General features: G+C 45.8%; 2 protein-coding genes across 2 annotated transcripts in view; both read left to right on the forward strand.

Moving 5' to 3' along the window:
• Positions 1-5,315, forward strand: part of megf10 (multiple EGF like domains 10) — a 174,848-nt gene extending 169,533 nt beyond the window's left edge. The window contains exons 24-25 of the mRNA XM_033018083.1: positions 1,085-1,291; positions 3,752-5,315. Coding sequence (XP_032873974.1) covers positions 1,085-1,291; positions 3,752-3,906 — 362 coding nt within the window. The 3' untranslated portion in view covers positions 3,907-5,315. The remainder of the gene's footprint in view (positions 1-1,084; positions 1,292-3,751) is intronic.
• Positions 5,316-14,358: 9,043 nt separating this feature from the next.
• Positions 14,359-22,051, forward strand: part of prrc1 (proline rich coiled-coil 1) — a 30,764-nt gene continuing 23,071 nt past the window's right edge. Inside the window, exons 1-3 of the mRNA XM_033018085.1 lie at positions 14,359-14,459; positions 20,052-20,167; positions 21,334-21,690. Of these exons, the coding sequence (XP_032873976.1) occupies positions 20,077-20,167; positions 21,334-21,690 (448 nt within the window). The 5' untranslated portion in view covers positions 14,359-14,459; positions 20,052-20,076. The remainder of the gene's footprint in view (positions 14,460-20,051; positions 20,168-21,333; positions 21,691-22,051) is intronic.

Below are 22,051 nucleotides of genomic sequence, written 5' to 3' on the forward strand. Positions count from 1 at the left end.
TGGAGTCAAATATACATTTGCAACTTTTACCCATCACTGTTTAATTCAGTTGTTAAATAATTCAGTGGGATCAATTAACAATTTTCTGTGCCCATTTTGATACCAATTGACATTCAGCTATCCAAATGCCACTCTTCAGAATTTCAATCCCTAGTTTAGAATGGAGAACTCTGGAAATCGTGGATAAATGGTAACTTTAATAATAGCAGCAAAAGTATCTGAAAAAAAGACCTTTCGACTTTAGAGATAAAGTGTGCTAACAGGTCCTTCGGCCCACTGAATTCATGCCGACCAGCAATCATCCCATATGCTAGCACTATCCTACACACTAGGGACAATTTACAGAAGCCAATTAACCTGCAAACCTGTACATCTTTGGAGTGTGGGAGGAAACCGGAGCATCCGAAGAAACCCGTGGTCATACAGAGAACGTACAACTCTGTACAGATAGCACCCGTAGTCAGGATCAAACCCCGAGTCAGTGGAGCTGTAAGGCAGCAACTCTGTCACTGCGCCATTGTGCCTCCCTGAATAAGAAACCTCTGGAATGCTATTGGGGAAGGAACATTCAAGAGTGGAGATGTTTAGAGCTCTTTCAAAGAGTTGGCACAAGGAGGAGAGGCCAAAAAAACCCGACTTCTATATTGTAGGATTCTGTATAAAGTTAAACGATTAATGAAAATTGACTTCTAGAATTACTCAGCAGATGTCATTATCTGAAAAGAGAGAAACAAGCGTTAATGTTAAAGACCATAGATAAATTAAATAGATTGGACCTGACTACCTGCATCTTTTATTTTAGAAATTAATTTTGTTTTGGTAAAAATGGGGGGGGGGGGGGGGGAGAGGAGGAGAGGGGTAGGGATAAATGTTACTACTGTGGGGAAATGAGCTTAAATCCCAAGAACAGTCAAAGGAATGTGAAAGTTCTCTGAAGCATCCAACAGCTAAAGAGTAAATATGATTTCCCTGTGAAGCATAAACATCTATTTGCAAGCCTTGCAGGATAAATTATCATCTTTGGGTATATTTTTAAAATTAACTCTTTTTATTTTTAATGTGTGATTTGTTTTCACACCCACAGATCTGGTGAAAACTTCAGGCTTTAGTGCCAGCACATGCTCACTCAACAGTACTGAGAATCCTTATGCCACCATCAAGGATACACCAATTTTTACGTCAAAAAATTCAGAGTGTGGCTATGTGGAGATGAAGTCTCCAGCTCGCCGAGATTCACCGTATGCTGAGATTGGCAACTCCACTTCAGCTAATAAAAATGTTTACGAAGTTGGTATGTTTGATATAATCTACATTATAGTGCTCTATCAAAGAAACATTCTTAAGATTACATACAGAGCTGTTTTGTGAATGACCTTCCATCAAGGTGAGGAATTGCCCAAGAATTATAAGCAAGCAGAGCCCAGCCATTTTCCACATCTTCCCTAGTTGAGTGAACCTTGCATCTGTCTGTACATCACTTCAATCTCTCTTTGGTTTGTGAAAACAAAGCAAAACTGCAGATGTTGGGAATTTGAAATGAGAACAGGAAATGCTGGAAACATTCAGCACATCAGCAGCATCTGTACTGCTCAACCTGCTGAGTGTTCCAGCATTTTCTGTCTTTGCCATTACTCTTCAATTCATGCTGTTGACTTTTTGGGATATTAGATGATAATTAAGTCATCAGACAGATTGTCTTATGCAGACATCAAAGGGATATCCTGACGAATATCACCGTTGGGGAGTATCGAGGTCCATATCACCATCCTATGAAGGTCAATATCACTATGGATGAATATTGCAGTCATTGTCACCACTGGGTAATATCACCCGGGGAAATATTCTGACCAATGTCCCCAGGGCAAGATCCCGATTCATGCCACTATAATGTTAATATAACCCGTGGAGCCCGATATCATCATAGAAATGTCCTGATCAATATTACCTGGAGAGCATTCCAGTCAATATCACCACTGGGCAATATTCTGATCAAAGGTACACAAAAAAGCTGGAGAAACTCAGTGGGTGAGGCAGCATCTATGGAGCGAAGGAAATAGACAAGGCCGAAACCCTTCTTCAGATATTCTGATCAATATTAGCTTGCCGAATATTCCAGATAGTATCACTTTTGCGATGTCACAATGCAAATATCCTGAACAGTACCATTGTTGGGGAATATTATGTTAACATCACTCGGTGAATATGCTGATCAATAACACCTAGGATTATAAACTATTTATTATCACCAGACAATATACTAACAGACTGGATGTTCAGACTTCAGATTTCGGGTTGAGACCCTTCTTCAGACTGCTTCAGCAGGGGATTATCTTAATTGATATCACCAGGGGCATGAGGTGTTCAGTGCCATTAAGGATTTCCAAATCTTAAATATTGGTATTGTGAAACAAGCTAGGTATTTTACTTGTTTAAGAAGGAACTGAAGGAAATTTCCTGATCAATATTACCTGGAGAGCATTCCAGTCAATATCACCACTGGGCAATATTCTGATCAAAGGTACACAAAAAAGCTGGAGAAACTCAGCGGGTGAGGCAACATCTATGGAGCGAAGGAAATAGGCAAAGTTTCGGGTCGAGACCCTTCCGCAGACTGATGTGGGGGTGGGCGGGAAGAAGAAAGGAAGAGGCGGAGACAGTGGGCTGTGGGAGAGCTGGGAAGGGGAGGGGAAAGAAGGAGAAAGCAGGGACTACCTGAAATTGGAGAAGTTAATATTCATACCGCTGGGGTGTAAACTACCCAAGCGAAATATGAGGTGCTGCTCTTCCAATTTACGGTGGGCCTCACTCTGGCCATGGAGGAGACCCAGGACAGAAAGGTTGGATTCAGAATAGGAGGGGGAGTTGAAGTGCTGAGCCACCGGGAGATTACGTTGGTTATTGCGAACCGAGAAGGTGTTGGGTGAAGCGATCGCCAAGCCTACGCTTGGTCTCACTGATGTAGAGCAGCTGACACCTAGAGCAGCGGATGCAATAGATGAGGTTGGAGGAGGTGCAGGTGAACCTCTGCTTGGGACCTTGGATGGAGTCGAGGGGGGAGGTAAAGCGACAAGTGTAGCATTTCCTGCGGTTGCAAGGGAAAGTGCCAGGAGAGGGGGTGGTTTGGTTTGGAAGGGACGAATTGACCAGGGAGTTACGGAGGGAGCGGTCTCTGTGGCCGCTCCCTCCGTAAGGGTAGGAGATGGGAAGATGTGGCCAGTGGTGGGATCCCGTTGGAGGTGGTGAAAATGTCAGGGTTATTTGTTGTATGTGACGGCTGGTGGGGTGGAAGGTGAGGACAAGGGGGACTCTGCCCTTGTTACTAGATGGGGAGTGAGAGCCGAGTTACGGATAATAGAAGAGACCCTGATGAGAGCCTCATCTATTCTTACTTGATAGCTTGAATCTAAAGAAGGGTCCCAACTCGAAACGTCACCAATCCGTGTTCCCCAGGGATGCTGCCTGACTCACTGAGTTACTCCAGACCTTTGTGTCATTATTTTAAATCTTACTTTCACCCGTTTTGTTTTGCCAATTATATTAATCTGTGTTCTCTGGTTATTAATCCTTCGATCATTGTCAACATTTTCTGAAATTATACTATATAAGCCATCATTTTAAATATCTCCAATAAATAACACCTCCTAACTTCCTCTGCTCTATTGAGAATGGATTTATCATCTGTCCTGTAAAACAATTATTGCAGATACACTTTTACAATGAAATCATTAACTATGATATTCTTGTGCTCTAGAACCTACTGTGAGTGTCGTCAATGGAACATGCAATGGAAACACTCCCTTTGGCCCTTATGACCTACCCAAGAACAGTCACATTCCATGCCATTACGACTTGCTGCCAGTCCGAAGCAGTCCTTCAACGTCACAGAGAATGAACGACAATGAATGAATTAGATGGCAGTGATTTACAGATGGCGAACAGTCCAGTTGAATAGCTCTCTGGGGCAACAACAGAAGGAGTCTGGCCAATGCCTTACCAAGTCCTCTGGACATATTTAGATGATGATTTAACACCAGTGCTCAACTGAGTTACAGATGAAGAGCGGGGAAATTTTGAAGGCCGCTACACAACTAAAGAGAATTCCCTTTACAAAATTCCTTTTTTTTTCTAGATGTCTTTGAGGGTTGACGTTAAACTCCTGTCTTTGGGCATTCATGCTAATATTTTGTAGTTCACCTTGTGAAAAACATTGCTAGTGAAGAATTTAATTGTTTAACAATTTTTCAGGAAGAAGGTCCTTTGAATCGTCTTATAACATGCCATTCCTTAATTCCCACAAGCCTTTTAAAGTAAGTCATTCCATGTATACATAAATAATACTCAATAATACAAATTGATAATCATTTCAAGTAGGTAGCATAAAAGTATTTTAGTTCTTTATATTTTTATAGAACAGTTTTGACTTAACTAAGGAAAAGAAACAAATGATGATTGCGAGTGGTCACAGCAAAGTGCAAGTTATTGATGGATTCTTAGTGATTAAAAAGCACACTGTAAATGCAAGCATCTATAGAGACTTCCAATGCTTTGCCACCACGTACTGTATCTTTGAGCTTATTGCATCCACAGCCATTTTCTGTTTCTTCTCTGCGAGCTTCTTGTAAAATAAAAACAATGCTGTGCTTAAGCTGGTCTTGTGCATCACAAATAAATTTGTAAAAATAGTAGTGATTTTAGCTTACTTTTGTTTTATTTTTACTTTCCCAATAACCAGCTGCATAATTGAAGGCTGTTACACTGTGATCTGGTGATATATGCTCTTGTTTTTGCATTTAAATCTGTGTTCAGATTAATGATTGGTTTCATGAGAGTGTTATGTTTTTTTTCTTCTGAGGATATTGTGTCACAATCCTGAGCCTATGTTATTAATCCTGTGTATTGTATAATAAATTGTACATAGAGGCAAACCAGGTTAAACTGATTGACAAGTGGTAACTTGTTTAATGGACAAAACTGTACAGTACAGAAAATACATCTTGGCCTGCCAGTATCATTAACTTGTATGTGCTGTTGCACTATAGCTGGATTGGAATGTGACATATATACTGCCCCACCGAGACCATAGGTTCTTTCCCCTAAGCAATAACATCTTTATTACATTATTTATGTTTTTTCTCATGACGAGTATAAACCATAACAAACCATGGAAGTGTATTATTCCAACTCATTTACTCCAACTGAATGCCAACGCTAAATGGTTTTCATCCTGCTTTAAATCATTAAGCATTATCTGCAACATTTTATGTAGAGATTGTTTGTCACCAGCTTTTTAATAAAAATTACTTTTTGAAAGTGTATTTGGTCTATGTTTCTATCACATGATTATTGTTCAAGGAAGCCTGAAGTCCCACACCACCAGTTTCAGGAACCGACAGCTATCAGATTCTTGGACCAACCAACACAAGCCTAACCCTAGTTTGACTGCAGAACACAATAGCCCACCTTTTGCACTACTATGGAATTGTGTTTTATCTAATTATATTTTTGTCTGAGATCTCGTATCTATGGCAATCTTTTCTTTTAAAATCGTGTTTATGGTAAATGGTAGGGAATTGAAGAATGCAGGTGAACAGAGGGATCTGGGAATAACTGTGCACAGTTCCCTGAAAGTGGAATCTCATGTAGATAGGGTGGTAAAGAAAGCTTTTGGTGTGCTGGCCTTTATAAATCAGAGCATTGAGTATAGAAGTTGGGATGTAATGTTAAAATTGTACAAGGCATTGGTGAGGCCAATTCTGGAGTATGGGGTACAATTTTGGTCGCCTAATTATAGGAAGGATGTCAACAAAATAGAGAGAGTACAGAGGAGATTTACTAGAATGTTGCCTGGGTTTCAGCAACTAAGTTAAAGAGAAAGGTTGAACAAGTTAGGGCTTTATTCTTTGGAGCGCAGAAGGTTAAGGGGGGACTTGATAGAGGTCTTTAAAATGATGAGAGGGATAGACAGAGTTGACGTGGATAAGCTTTTCCCACTGAGAGTAGGGAAGATTCAAACAAGGGGACATGACTTGAGAATTAAGGGACAGAAGTTTAGGGGTAACATGAGGGGGAACTTCTTTACTCAGAGAGTGGTGGCTGTGTGGAATGAGCTTCCAGGGAAGGTGGTGGAGGCAGGTTCGTTTTTATCATTTAAAAATAAATTGGATAGTTATATGGACGGGAAAGGAATGGAGGGTTATGGTCTGAGCGCAGGTATATGGGACATGGGGAGAATACGTGTTCGGCACGGACTAGAAGGGTCGAGATGGCCTGTTTCCGTGCTGTAATTGTTATATGGTTATATGGTGTATTAATTTATGTATAATTTGTGCATAATTTGTTTTTTGTGTTTGAGTCTACGTGCCCGTGATGCTGCTGCTGCAAGCAAGTCTTTTCATTGTCCCTGTGCCTCACTCTTATTGTGCATATGACAATCATCTTGAAGATAGACACAAAATGCTGAAGTAACTCAGCTGGACAAGCAGCATCTCAGCAGAGAAGGAATAGGTGACGTTTTGGGTTCAAGACCCTTCTTCAGATTTGAACTTGTACTGTAACTTGGGCAGTTTTACAACCCAGTGGTAAGAATATTGATTTCTCTAACTTCAAGTAACCCTTGCTGTCCCCCTCTCTCCATCTCTCTCCCATCCTAGTTCTCCCACTAGTTCTCCAGTCCTCCTGCTTAAATATTACTGATTGTATGCCTCCTTGTCACCATCCCCTCAGCTAACAATGAACCATTCTACATTTCCTTATCATCATCTACTTTGTGTCTGCCGTTTTCACCACCTTAGTCATAGAGTGATACAGCGTGGAAACAGTCCCTTCGTCCCAACTTGTCCACACCAGCCAACATGTCTCAGCTACACTAGTCCCACCTGCCCAGGTTTGATCCATATCCCTCCAAACCCGTCCTATCCATGTGCCTAGAGAAGGAATGGGTGATGTTTCAGGTCGAGACCCTTCTTCAGACTGGGTCTTGACCATAAACATCAACCATTCCTTCTCTCCAGAGATGCTGCCTGAACCGCTGAGTTACTCCAGCCTTTTGTGTCTATCTTCGGTTTAAACCAGCATCTGTAGTTCCTTCTTACACACTATCCATGTTCCTGTCTAACTGTTTCTATAGGATAGTCCCTATCAGGCAGGTGCCGTGAGCAATTACTCAAGGTAGGCAGTCAGCCGGCTTTTTAAAAAAAATCTTAAATCGCGCATGCGCAGATTGTTCTCTCCGTAAAAAATAAAAATAAGTAACAATTCAATTTCCCCAAGGCTTCTAAATCTCCTTCATTTTTTAATTACTGAATGGGCGGGGGACGGATGATGAAGGCAGGTGGAGAGATGGTGGGAAAAATGGGAGCACACCGGGACGTTGAATCAGTTGTCATCTTATTGAATGACAATACTAATTCAAGGGTCCAATCGGAGGGAGAGTTCCTTTCACAGCGTGTGGAGAGTTTGTGCCAGGGGTTAAAGATGCGGGGAGGGCAGGAGTGTTGAGAAGGAAAAAGCCGGACTCAAGTCAGACTCACTCACCGCTGCCGCAGCGCTCCGGGCACGGACAGCAGAACTGGCCGCCACTTCCGGGGAAGGAAGCAGCTCGGGTGACTGTGAGCGGCCGCCACGACCCAACAGTAGAACCGGCTGCCATTTCAGCGCCTTCTGCTGGCCCGCTCACCTCCCGCTCTCCGTCTGAACTCCTCTTACCTGCCGCTCGCCGGCTTCGCTCATATGCAACCCACTTGCTACGCTCCGGGCACGGAGCCACCGCATTGTGGCCGGGGAATGAATTAGTTCGGGTGGCTGCGAGTGGCCGCCGGGACCAGACAACCCCTTCGCTCATATCAGCCGCTTCCCGCAAATCCTTAAATTCCGACAGCCGAGTAACCTTGAGTGCGCTGTCGGAATTTAAGGATTTGCGAGAAGCGGCTGATATGAGCGAAGCCGCCGAGCGGCAGGAGAGAGGTTTTCAGACGGAGAGCAATGCCAGAGGTGAGCGGGGGCTGGCAGAAGGGGTCGTCTGGTTCCGGCAGCCACTCACAGCTACCCGAGCTAATTCACTCCCCGGCCACAATGCGGTGGCTCCGTGCCCGGAGCATCGCAAGTGGGTTACTGGCCCCGATCCCTTCCTTCACAACGCTCCTGCCCTCCCCGCAACTTTACCCCGGGCCAGACTCCCCAAACACTGTGAAAGGAGATCTCCCCACCCACCCCGGGAAATACAGTATTTAAAAACATAAAGCACCAAGAAATGTACTTACCACATTATTGGTACATGAACTCCATCCTTCACTCTTTGTTTCCTAAGATACTTTTAAAATAATGGCAATCCATATTTGAAAAACCCGCCAAGAAACTCGCGCTGCGCATGCGCAGTAGGCTGCTGCACATGCGCTGTACTGCAAAAGCAGAATTTCTGCTGCCTTCATCTCCGCTTGAAATTGACGGCTTGAAGCAGCGCTGACGGCACGTGGGCTGCACAGACCTTCCCATGTTACAAGTGCTGTGGTTGAAAGGCACGGAGAATTATGCCTACCTAAGAGATCGATCTCTTAGATAGGCATAATTCTCCCATGCCTTTACTATTTATATTTAATAATTTCCATTTCATAATTTTAGTCAGGATAGGCGGTGCCTACCTTGCCTACCCTGACAGCACGTGCCTGGTCCCTATAGGATAGTCCCTATCTAGCTGCATTCAAAGTCAGGATTGGACTCATAAACCACCTGAGAGTCCATAAAAACAACAGAACGTAGACCATCATCCTCGACCTCGAGGGATAGCCACGACGATCTAATTGGGATAGTCCCTACTTCAACTACCTCCTCTGGCAGCTTGTTCCATACACCCACCACCCGTTGTGTGCAAAGGTAACCCCTCTGATTCCTATTAAATCTTTTTGCCTCACCTGAAACCTATGTCCTTTGGTCCTCAATCCCCCTACTCTGGGCAAGACTCTGCATTTACCCGATCTATTCCTCTTGTGATTTTATACATTTCTATAAAATCACAACTCATCCTCCTGCGCACCAAGGAATACTCAGCCTACTCGACCTCTATAACATGGTGCCCAGAACTGCACACAATCTATCTATCTATCCACCTTTTACTAAAACTCTCATTTTGCTTGTTGTGTGCATGTCTGTCTGTCTGTAATTGTGATCCAGGAACGACAAAACGGTACACGATAGCGTTAAAATGTTTGCACCACCTTACTCACCATTGTCCTGTGGTCGTTTGTGCCAAGTTCAGTTTGATGTTATATTTCACAAGTTATTGACATTTAAACATTTACAAATTCAAGTTTAAGAAACATTTTGCAGCTACTGGGATGCAAATCATTGCTGGCCCAGCTTGCAACAAAGTTGCAATCGAGGATCACTCAGTCCTTCCAGCAAGTTTTTAGCTGAATAGGATGGGGAGGGGGCAATTGCATTCTTTTTTAAAGTCCTCGAAGCAAGGGGAGGGGGAGCAGTGCTGGGGGATACGCCCCTGCACAGTTGGGGGCTATGGGTGAGTGGTGGAATATGGGGGAACAGGTGAGTGGTGGATTATTGCGTTGGGGAAAGGGTTGCATTGGGGGGACCAGGCCTCCCATGAGGGCTATGGGTGAGTGGTTGAATATTGCGTTGGGGGAACTGCTTGCATTGGGGGAACGGACGAGTGGTTGAAATATTGTGTTGGGAAATGGGTTGCATTGAGGGATGAGGCCCCCCGTGTGGGCAATGGTTGAGTGGTCGAATATGGTGTTGGGAGAATGGGTTGCGTTGGAGGACCAGGCCTCCTGTGTGACAGGGACCCAACGGATCTAGTTTGTTTCTATGCGTGCATGTGAGCATTATTGTCTGTCTGTCTGTAATTGTGATCCTGGACCTACGGCAAAACAAATTTTTTTGCATCACCTTACGTCTTGTGGTGGTTTGTATCAAGTTTCATTCAGATTGATGTTATATTTCACAAGTTAACATTTTTAGATTTACAAAACCCCAATTTGAGAAAAATGTCTTCCCTGTGCTTACAGCTATGACATCACAATGGGATTGTAGCCCTGCTCGCAACATTGTTGTTATCCAAGTACACCGAGTCCTGCTAGCCCTAGCCAGTGCAAATGCATTTTTTTAGTCACAGTACACTAAGTTCTGCTTTTTTTTAAGTTTAAAAATGAGGGAGGGTAAATAAGGTGAAATGAGCAGCCCCTGCGCAGTTGCAGGCTATGGGTGAGTGGTGGAATATTGCGTTGGGGGAACGGGTTGCATTGGGGAAATGGATGAGTGGTGGAATATTGCCTTGGGGAACGGGTTGCGTTGGGGGACCAGGCCTCCCATGGGGGCTAAGGGTGAGTGGTGGAATATTCTGTTGGGTGGAATATTGCCTTGGGGGACGGGTTGCGTTGGGGGACCAGGCCTCCCGTGGGGGCTATGGGTGAGTGGTGGAATATTGCGTTGGGGGAACGGGTTGCATTGGGGGATCAGGCCTCCTGTGTGACAGGGAACTAACGGGTCCCACTTGGCCTTTAATATTACCAAAACTCTAATCTTGGTTGTTTCTATGCGTGTGAGTGAGTGTGAGTGTCTGTTTGTCTGTTCGAGTGATTCCGGAACTACGCCAAAACGGTACATGATAGCGCTAAATGTTTTGCACCACCTTATGCCCCTGTCCCACCTTGGTGCTTTTTTTTGGCAACGACAGGCGACAAGGCTGTTTTCACATGGTCGCGGGGTGACGCCTGTCGCCTAAAGAGTCGTAACGTTTTTCTGGTCGCCGCTGGATTTTGAAATGCTCAAAACCTTTCGCCGACTGTGCTTGTCTTCCTCTTCCGTATGTACTGACATAGGTTGTTGCCAGGTGACGTTGATTGTCGCCAGGTGCTGACTTCGGTGAATTCCATTTGCGACTACCTACGTCAACCCACATCAACCAGCGACAGGTACCGGCGACTGAATTGTCTTCAGTTGTCGCCGACAGGGTCGTTGCTTGTCGTAGCTTGTCGCGGGTGGATATAGGTTGACTTCGGTTGTCACCTGTGTGGTTTTCCTTGTGAGCGAGGATTGGGAGGGAGGGGGGCGAGGTCCCCATTTCATTGTGGAGGGGTGGAATTAAAAAAAAATCCAGAATTCCCCTTGTGGGGGGTGTGATTGGGGGGGGGGGGGGTTGAGCGCCGACGCCGCCCCCCCATGTGGGGACGATTGATTGCCTCCGTGGAGTGCTGACACCACCCCCAACATGAGGTTTTATTTACTTTGCCCGCTTACTTGACTGGTGTCAAAAGGACACCCTACGGGTCTTCAGCGCGCCTTTCCAAATTTTCTTTCTTGTTTTCCTCGCTTCAAATTCCATTTTACTGCTTCCCCAGGCCCACGGCCTTCTCCCTCCCCGTCCTCCGGCTCCGCTCGGCACATCTTCCCCGACAGACCCTGGCCCAAGGAGCGGCACCAGGCCCGCGACCTACCCCGGCTCCACACCACTTGGCCCGTCCCCCCAACAGCCCCGCGGGGAGGAACCTCGGCCTCTCCCTCTTTACTGGGGAGAGACAGGGAAAGAGACAGAGATAAAGAGACAGATGTAGAGATACAGACAGAGAGAGAGAGACAGAGAAAGAGGCTGAGATAGAGAGACAGATATAGAGATAGAGACAGACAGAGAGAGACAGAGAAAGAGACAGAGATAGAGAGACAGATATGGAGATAGAGACAGACAGAGAGAGAGAGACAGAGACAGATATAGAGAGAGAAAGAGAGGCAGACACAGTGAGATACAGACACAGACAGACAGAGAGATAGACAGAGAGTGACAGTCAGAGAGAGAGACAGACAGACAGAGAGAGAGAGAGAGAGAGACAGAGAGAAAGAGAGAGAGAGAGACAGACAGACAGAGAGAGAGAGACAAACAGAGAGAGAGAGAGAGAGTGAGGGAGAGGTGGAATATTGGGTTGGGGGAACGGGACCCAACGGGTCCCACTTGGTCTCATATTTATCTATCTATCCATACATAACTAAAACTCTGATCTTGTTATCTTCCAGTTTGGCAGTCTTTCTATTTGTGCAAAAACGGTTCGCGATAGCGCTACGATTTTTCACCAGTTCACTCACTGTTCTGTGCAGCGAGTGAATCAAGTTTCATTCCAATTGGTTGAATGTCGAAAAAGTTAGCAAGGTTTAAAAATCGTAAAAAACGCGCGTGCGCAGATCGATCTTTTCTCCTGCCAGTCGGTGCCGTGCGGATTACTCTCTTCTCCTGTCACTCCCCGGGACGGTCCGCCCCTTCCTGCACCATTGTGTCTTTACTGGAGCTGAGGTTTCCAACCGGACTTTCGGAGGGACCTGAAGCAGCCCAGCCCTGCCCAAAGCAGCCCTGCCCCAAGCAGCCCCGCCGCAAGCAACAGCTCAGCTCCAAGCAGCAGCCCAGCGTGGGAGTCCCAGCCCAGCCCAGAATCGGAGACCCAGCCCAGTCCAGCCCAGAGTCGGAGACCCAGCCCAGCCCGGAGTCGGAGATGTTGCCGATGTCGCCAAACGGAAAGGGGAGACTCTGATCCTGACGGAGGAGAACAAACAGTGAACAGCACCCGCTGTGATCCCTATCGCACATTTGGGGGCTATGGGTGAGTGGTAGAATATTGCGTTGGGGGAACGGATGGCGATGATGGAACGGGTGAGTGGTGGAAACGGGTTAAGTTGGGGGAACGGGTGAGTGGTGGAATATTGCGTTGGGAGAACGGGGCGCAATGGGTCAGGGGGTAGGGAGAGGAGAGGGATAATGGAGGGAGAGAGGGAGTGACTGAGGGTAGGAAGCGACTGAGGGTAGGGAAAAGGAGAGGGAGGGAGAAGTGAGGGAAGGAGGGAGAGAGTGCAGGAGGAGAGGGGAGAGAAGAGGTAGGGTGAAGAGGAGGGGGAGGGGGTGTTGGGGGAATGAGGGGAAATGAGCCGCGCCTGCGCAGTTGGGGGCTATGGGTGAGTGGTGGAATATTGTGTTGGGGGAACAGGTTGCATTGGCGGAACGGGTCCCATTTGGTCTAGTGTATTACTAAAACTCTCATTTTGTTTGTGATTCTGCATGCGTGCGTGCCCATGTGCTCCGGAACTACGCCAAAACGGTACACGGGAAATGGGGGAATGGGGAAGTGGTGGAAACGGGTTGCGTTGGGGGAACGGGTGAGTGGTGTAATATTTCGGTAGGGGGCGCTGCACTGGCAGCAGCCTGTCGGCAGCGCGTCCGTCTTTTTTCAACTTTTTTTATTTTTTTAGTATGTTTAAAAGTCTGTTTTTAATGTTTCTTTGTGTGTTATGTGTGGGGGGTGGTGTGGGGGGGTAAGGGGGAAACCGTTTCGGCCGCCTCTTCCATGGAGAGGCGACTTTTTTCAGGTCGCCTCCCCCGTGGCCTAACAGCATGGATCGGCGCCGACTTTCCCGGAGACGCGCCCGGAGCTTCAGCGGTGGGCACAGCGTGGACTCTCGGCGCGGAGCGGGTGAGACCTCGCTGGAGGGGAGCGCTCCGTTACGCTGGCCCGCGGCAGCCGGCAGCCTGAAGCAGCATCCTGCAGAACTCCAGCTGGTGCGGCGTCTACAGCCCGGGATCTCACGTGGAGGACCCGGGGGGAAGAAGCTTCCACCGCCGGCCCGCGGCCGTCTTCTACCGCGGGTGCGGCATGGACTTATCATCTCCCCTGGAGGGGAGCTTCGACCGCCGGCCCTGCAGACTGCGGTGCTTCCGGCTGCGGCACGGCAGGTACTTTAAAACTTTGACCGCCGGCCTGTGGCCTACACCAGCCTGAAGCCGCGGTCTCTGGTTGGGAAGAGCCGATCCTGGACTCACCTTGAATTTGACTTTGTCCCTTACCATCTGGACGCCCGCAGCAACGGCTGTGGAGGGTGGTGGTCCCGACCACGGGGGGAAATGGAGGAGGACTGGCCAAGCTCTGTGCCTTCCACCACAGTGATGAATGCTGTGGTGGATGTTTGTTTAAATTTTTATTGTGGTTGTGTTCTTTATTATTGTACCGCTGCTGGCAACCCAAATACCACCGACCTTGGTTGTGTGGCAATTAAATTATTTCATTCATTCATTTCATTGCGTTGGGGGAACGGGGTCCAACGGGTTCCACTTGGTCTAGTAATACGCTAAATGCGGCTTCACCATAGCCTTATACAACTGCAACACGATCTCCCAACTTCTATACTCAATACCCATCCATACCTCTCCCCTGTCAGTCTGAAGAAGGGTCTCCTGTTCCTTCCCTCCACAGATGCTGCCCGTCCAGCTGAGTGCCCCCTCCCCCTCCCCCCCTCCCTGAGTGTCTGCCCTCTGGGTCTTTAAGACGTCGCGGTCTCCGCTCGGCGGCCGCTGTGCGCGATGACGTCTGACGGCCGGCGTGCCGATCGGTGACGTGGCGGGCGCTGACGTTGCTGTGGTGACGCGGCCATCTTGTGTGCCGGGTTGGGTCCCAGCGGCTGGAGGAGCGCAGCGGGTAAGAGGCCGCTCTGTCGGTCGTTCTGTCTGTGGGGTCTGTGTCCAGGGCACGGCCGCCGGGTCCGGGCGGGGGCGGGGAGAAAAGGGCCACCAACCAAGGCCTCGGACTCCTAACCGAATGGGTCTTATTCCCGGGGGGATTCAGGCGAGGGGACGTGGCAACGTGGCTGCAGTCGGTCACAGGTTCCACCCCACTCATTGCCCGGGGCTCCCTCCCTCCCTTGCAGTCTCTGGGGGTTGTGGGTTCAAGCCCCGGGTGCAGCACTTCAGGGTAATACTTCCAGTGTGGCTTCCTAATGGAGGTCCCACCTTTGGCTTGGTACATTACACCTGGGCTAAAACTGTCAGGAAGAAGACCCGAGCCACACTCCTTGGCTCGTTTTTTTTGTCCCAGTCAGTACGATCACATAACAAGTTTTCTTGTTAATATCACATTTCTGTTGTGCACGAATTAGCTGTTGCACTTTCAACACAGCAGTTGTCATTGATTAAAAAGTATTTCTGAAAGCTGCTGTAAAAATCCTGCTATTTTGTAAAGCATTTCTAGATGCACCGAATCGGTGAAAGCCATTAAAGGGATGCATGTTATTATGCCTGTCATCTATGTGTGGAGTGGTTGTTTAAATCATATGATTGAATGTTGTTCAAGCCCAGTAAATATTGCTGATTTCAAGCAATATAGAAGGATGAGTCGTCCCACCCTCCTAACCACAGAGACGTGGCAGTGTAGATGTGTTTGATGTTATATGGGCAACTTTAGAACACCAATAATAATAATAACCATCAATGGTGCAGTAACCTGTTGAGATATTGATAAAGAGATACAGAGAGTTGTGAGTCTGGAATTCTCTGCCTCAGAGGGCGGTGGAGGCCAGTTCTCTGGATACTTTCAAGAGAGAGCGGAGATAGCGGAGTCAGGGGATATGGGGAGAAGGCAGGAATGGGGTACTGTGATTGGGGATGATCAGCCATGATCACATTGAATGGCGGTGCTGGCTTGAAGGGCCGAATGGCCTACTCCTGCACCGATTGTCTATTGACTATTGATGTGAGGGATTGCAATACTTATCCTAGTGCCTGTGAAACAATGGCAATATATACCTAATGATATGTGAGGATGGTTCCCACAATCTCATTTTTGCCACCATGCTCGTAGGTGTGTTGGGCATGGGCAATGCTTTCACAGATAGTACATATTGTGGATGCAGTCGACCTGTGGTGCAGAATATCGATAATGAATTGGCAAGTTTTACCCTCTTCTCTAAGATGCCAAATATTTGCCTATCCAGCTGCCCAGTTTAGAATTACAGCATGGAAATATGCCCTTTGGCCCATCTAGTCCATGCCGACCATCAATCTCCCATTCATGCTAGTTCTATGGTATCCCACTTTTGCATCCACCCTACACTGCAGGGAATTTACAGAGGCCAATTAACCTACTAACCTGCATGTCTGGGATGTGGGAGGAACCCCATGCAGTCACAGGGAGAATGTACAAACTGCGCAAAGACAACACCCAAGGTCAGAATCGAACCTGGATCTCTGGTGCTGAGGCAACAGCTCTACCTGTTGTGCCCCCATGCCTCCCGCGGAGTGTATCGTGTTATAGTGTCATATTCATCAAATTCTTCTAAAGTCCTTCTTTACTGTGCATTGCAGCAGGTGATTTCCCCCCCCCCTTTCCAAAAATGTCCTTGAATCATAAAACATCCAATTGTACAATATGAGACTTTGTCACCACACCGAGCAAATCTTTGCAAACACATGCAATACGTAGGTTAAGTCACAACATCAGTTTTCCATTTCCAACCATTCAAGAGAGTAAAGAGTGTTTAATTGTCATATGTACCGACAATGGAACAATGAAGTTCTTTCAGAGCAGATATCTGGCCGGCAAACACAAACTCAGATAACATAATAAACTTTGACAAACTAAATAAATTAATAACCTCAACACTAGTGCAAAAAAGCCCATATTCTGTTGTGTAATCAAAAACTGTTCATAGTTTAGTTAGTGTTTTGCAGTGTTCAAGAGCTTGATAGATGGTGGGAAGGAGCTCTGGTGGTAACGGTTTTCAGACTCCTATATGTTCTTCTCAATGATGGAGTGAAACGAGAGTGTTGCTAGGGTGGTGTGGGTCGTTGATGCTGGCAGCTATTTTGAGGCTGTGACTCCTATTGATTCCTTCAATTGATCAGTATCACTGTGCCATGTCCATCACATGTTCTGATCTCTTCATTCTGGGGAATTTGAGTTGCTGAACCAGACAGTGATACAACCAGTCAATAAACTAGAGAGAGGTTAGTAGACAGTGCCTAGTATCTCTGTGCAGGAGCAGAAGGGCTCGAAACTCAGGCTTTTCCTCAGTGTAGCTGGCACAATTGCTACAGGCTTCAGTGTTTCTCTCAACACATAGAGTCCTTTGAGTTTAGTTTATTGTTATGTGTACCGAGGCACAGTGAGAAGCTTTTGTTGCGTGCTAACCAGTCAGCGGAGAGACAATACATGATTATATTTGAGCCATCCACAGTGTACAGATACATGATAAAGAGAAAATGTTTAGTGCAAGATAAAGACAGTAAAGACTGACGAAAGATACTGATGGTCTCCAATGAGGTAGATAGTAGTTCAGGACTGCTCTCTGCACCTTAGAATGTGCCATTGTACATCATTTGGTTGTGGATAGCTCCCTATGCCAGGAAACCAAGACTCGGACATAATCAGCAAGTGCATCTTTCACCAAACCAGTGATTTACCAGTAGCATTTGATGCTTGTCGCAGTATGGCTCATTGGCAACTTATCATAGTGTGGTGTAACTGCTCTGGCTGAAAATTCATGATTTAGAGGAAATGTGTGGGGCAAGTTTTTTTTTCTTCATACAGTGGGTGATGAGTGCCTGTAATACATTGCTGGGAGAGGCATCAAATAGTGACATTTAAGAGCCTTGGGTGGGCATGTGAATATGCAGGAGAATGGAGGGATATGGATTATGATTAGGCAGATGACACTTGGTCTTGGCATCATGTTTGACACAGACATCGTGGGCTGAATGGCCTGTTCTTGTGCTGTATTATTCTATGTTCTATCAGCAAACACACATGACAGGAAATGAATACTGGGCAGCATGATGGAATTGACTCCAGCTGAAGGAACTGATGGGGGGTCACCCTTCCCATCACAAGCCAAGCATTAGCTTGCTGCTTGTTTGATAGTTCTGATAATGAGTCATAGTGCATGCATGGGTAATCATCCAACAAGACCCATTGTCTCCTTTTCCGTTGTTAGCAGGATCAGGGTATTTCGTAATGAATATTGTAGTTGCTCACCATGCAGGGTTTATAGTGGGTTTCATGGTGAACTTGCCTCATCTCTCGCTAACAGAATCCCGGATCCAATGTCCAATAAGTCAGTCCCATAAAGGATCAACCTTCATTTTCAAATTTGCACAAACTTATCCAAACTTTTATAATATAAAATTAACTGTTATCTATATTATTAAAAGTCTGATCTTGACCACTTCCTGGTTTTCTGTTTCATGATTTGAGAAAAGACGCTGCCACTTACGGCTGTGATTTTTGGCCATCTTACTCAGAGTCCCCCTCCGCTGCGCAGGACAAGAGGATTTTCCCTATCGATGAAAAATAAAAAAGTTATTAATGTTTAAAAAATGTTGAGATTCTCTCTGCTGCTCCTGCTGGTGGGAGGGGGGAGGGACTATAAAACCCGGAAGTGTTGTGCCTCAGTTATTCTCTGCAAGATGGAGGAAGCGAGAGGGTCACGTCTCTGAGCTGTGAATAACACTGAACACATGTATACTCAACTGTGAGTGCCCTTAATATGGTTTCAAAATGAAATGTGGTTGGTTTGAAATGCTGCACTGCAAATGGTTGTTGGTGGTGGTTGCTTTGAAATGCTGCATTGCAAATGGTTGTTGGTGGTGGTTGCTTTGAAATGCTGCACTGCCAATGGTTGTTAGTGGTGGTTGCTTTGAAATGCTGCACTGCCAATGGTTGTTGGTGGTTGTTGCTTTGAAATTCTGCACTGCCGATGGTTGTTGGTGGTGTTTGCTTTGAAATGCTGCACTGCAAATGGTTGTTGGTGGTGGTTGCTTTGAAACACTGCACTGAAATGGTTGTTGGTGGTAATTGCTTTGAAACGCTGCACTGCAAATGGTTGTTGGTGGTGGTTGCTTTGAAACGCTGCACTGCAAATGGTTGTTGGTGGTGGTTGCTTTGAAACGCTGCACTGTAAATGGTTGTTGGTGGTGGTTGCTTTGAAACGCTGCACTGCAAATGGTTGTTGGTAGTGGTTGCTTTGAAATGCTGCACTGCAAATGGTTGTTGGTAGTGGTTGCTTTGAAATGCTGCACTGCAAATGGTTGTTGACAATAGACAATAGGTGCAGGAGTAGGCCATTCGGCCCTTCGAGTCAGCACCGCCATTCAATGTGATCATGGCTGATCATCCCCAATCAGTACCCCGTTCCTGCCTTCTCCCCATATCCCCTGGCTCCGCTATTTTTAAGAGCCCTATCTAGCTCTCTCTTGAAAGCATCCAGAGAACCCGCCTCCACCGCCCTCTGAGGCAGAGAATTCCACAGACTCGCCACTCTCTGTGAGAAAAAGTGTTTCCTCGTCTCCGTTCTAAATGGCTTACTCCTTATTCTTAAACTGTGGCCCCTGGTTCTGGACTCCCCCAACATCGGGAACATGTTTCCTGCCTCTAGCGTGTCCAAACCCCTAACAATCTTATATGTTGCAATGAGATGCCCTCTCATCCTTCTAAACTCCAGAGTGTACAAGCTATTTTGAACGCCAAGGTCTGGCGCCGTACAATGGTTGCCTTGCCAACTGTCTGTCTCGTCCCTTTTGCTCTTCATAGTTTTTTAGCCTGTTGTTTTAGTGTATCTTTAGTTTTGTATTATGTGAGGGGTGGAGGAAACTTTTTTTATCTCTTACCTTGATGGCGATACAACTTTTCCTTATCGTATCACCGTCTGCACCCCGGCCTAACATCGTGGAGCTGGCGGCCTCTTGCTAGGGATCGACCTTGGGAGCTCCAACCACGGGAGCCTGCAGATTTAACATCTCGGAGCTGGCGGTCCCTTTGCCAGGGATCGACCTCAGACGCTCCAACCACGGGAGCCTGCGGACTTAACATCGTAGAGCTCACGGTCTCAGGTTAGGGACCGGCTTCGGGAGCTCCAAGCCACAGGAGCGTCAACTGTCCCGATCATGGGAGCTTCGATCGCCCCGACTACGGATGATTCGACTCCCCCGTATGTGGGAGAAAAAGGAGGAAAAGCTAAGACTATTGCCTTCCATCACAGTGACGAGAGTGGAGGAGCCACTATGATGGATTTTATGTTAAAATGTTTATGTAGTTGCGTGTTTTGTTGCTTTTTTGGTATAAACGTATGGCAAATCAAATTCCTCATATGATTTACGTGTTTTGTTTTCATACTTGCCTAATAAAATTAATTACGATTACAATTACTCATTGTTGAAAAATAAGGGCAAATTGTTTCCTTGACCAGCAATCTTGAGATTCCGTTTTAAGTTGTGAAATGTGACTGTAATTTACTTACAGTATATTGTGGTCAAACGAACAAAAGATGATGGAGGAAAGTGGGATTGAGACAACACCTCCCACAACCCCACCACCAAATACTTCCATGACAACAAGCAACCCTCCAATTTCAACAGGTATTGCTGCTTCACATTTCAGTTTCATGTGTGGTACCTATTTCTAGATGATATATTTATCAAAAAATTTGTCCTAATAAAATAGGAAGGACCAAGCTTTAACAATCTATAAGGGGAAACATGATTTGCAGCTTTTGTAGTACCTGAAAATTTTTGGGTGTTTTTCTGGGGAAAATTTGGTTGACATTATATTTAAGAAAGAACTGCAGATTTTGGAAAAATCGAAGGGAGACAAAAAAGCTGGAGACATTCAGCGGGTGAGGCAGCATCTATGGAGCGAAGGAATAGGCGACGTTTCGGGTCGAGACCCTTCTTCAGACTGATGTCGGGGGGGTGGGAAAAAGAAAGGAAGAGGCGGAGACAGTAGGCTGTGGGAGAGCTGGGAAGGGGAGGGGAAGGAAGGAGAAAGCAAGGACTACCTGAAATTTGTTGTGGATTTGTTGTAAAGACGTCTACACTAACATTTTAAAAGGGAATTTAAATCTTTGGAAGGGAAAAAAAACCTGAAAGCAGACAAGAAAATTGAACATTGTAGATGGCTTCAGGTGAAAATTAGTATAATTGCAAAGGGCCAATTTATTGATCACGGTGCCTTTATGAACATCTTGGAATAAGTTATTTTTATCAAGCTGTTTAGATGTGGTTTTGAAAATTTGATGTGGCACTTTAATGCTGAACAAATAGTTCCTACTACGACTGGTGAATTTTCAGAAACATGGAACACTGAATTTCCTCACGAGGCGTAATTAATTTTAATCAGCAAAGTTACTGAGATTCATCAAGGAGCGTCACAAAATAAATTACAAGATTTGAATATATCTAACAAATTCAATGTGAGGCTATGTTTTCCATTTGCCACTATTAAATCACAGCCAAATAATTTGCATCTGTAGTAAAATCAAAAATGAAGTTAAACATTTATTCTAAGTCATGAACTCTAAAATGGAATGTTTCTAATTCTGTTAATGTAATGCTGCATCATACTGAATGGAAATGTGGTGTTGTGCACCACTGTTCACTTTATGGTGCCACGGGTTCTGCAGTATTGATATTTTTATCTGCTAAACAGCTATTATTATTATTGTGGACAATAATACTGTGAATAATATTTGCATTAATCATGTTTTTTTTTCACCTTTTGTTTCCCTTTTGACTTATCTGTCCAGTTCTACCTAGCACTTTACCTAATCCCATTACTACCTCCATTTCAGCCATGTCTCCCCAAGTCTTTTCGACACCTCCTCATCCTAGAACCCACATGCCACCTGTTAGGTCCTCTACACCCCTAACTGCTGTTGCATCCCCTATTCATCCAGCTGCTGGTCATTCTGGTGCTGCAGCTTATGGCTTTCCTCCTTCGATGCCTTCTATGGGCTCTCCTGCTGGTCCTGCCTTTTCTGCACCTCCAGCAGGTCCACCCACCACTGGGTTCTCCATGTCTACAAACTACGACATCACTCGAGGCCATGCTGGGAGATCTCCACAAACCCCGTTGATGCCAATTTTTTCTGCATCTGGCACAGGTGGTGATTTTATTTCAATGTTATGTCTGCAAATAGAGACTGACTTACATTTACTTAGAAAGTTTTGTATAGATGCCATTATATAGCTTAAATTGTTAAACAATATTCACCATAAGTTTAACTTGTTCTTGCTCCTTAAAATAAAAAAAGACCATTTGAACCACTATCAGTATTCTAACAATTAATTATAACAGCAGAATGTTATTGTGTTGAAGGAGGAGAGAGTAAGAATGCCTCACTACTTTACTGTTCCTACTCGCCTTCACATCTTCTAGAATCTTGTAGCTAATATGGATTTTGTGGTGTCCTCCAGGTTCTCTGACTCCAATTTTAAACGTTGGTTCTGGCCATGATGGCAAGC

The sequence above is a fragment of the Amblyraja radiata genome, chromosome 3 (genome assembly GCF_010909765.2).
Source record: "Amblyraja radiata isolate CabotCenter1 chromosome 3, sAmbRad1.1.pri, whole genome shotgun sequence".
Classification (NCBI taxonomy): Eukaryota; Metazoa; Chordata; class Chondrichthyes; order Rajiformes; family Rajidae; genus Amblyraja; species Amblyraja radiata.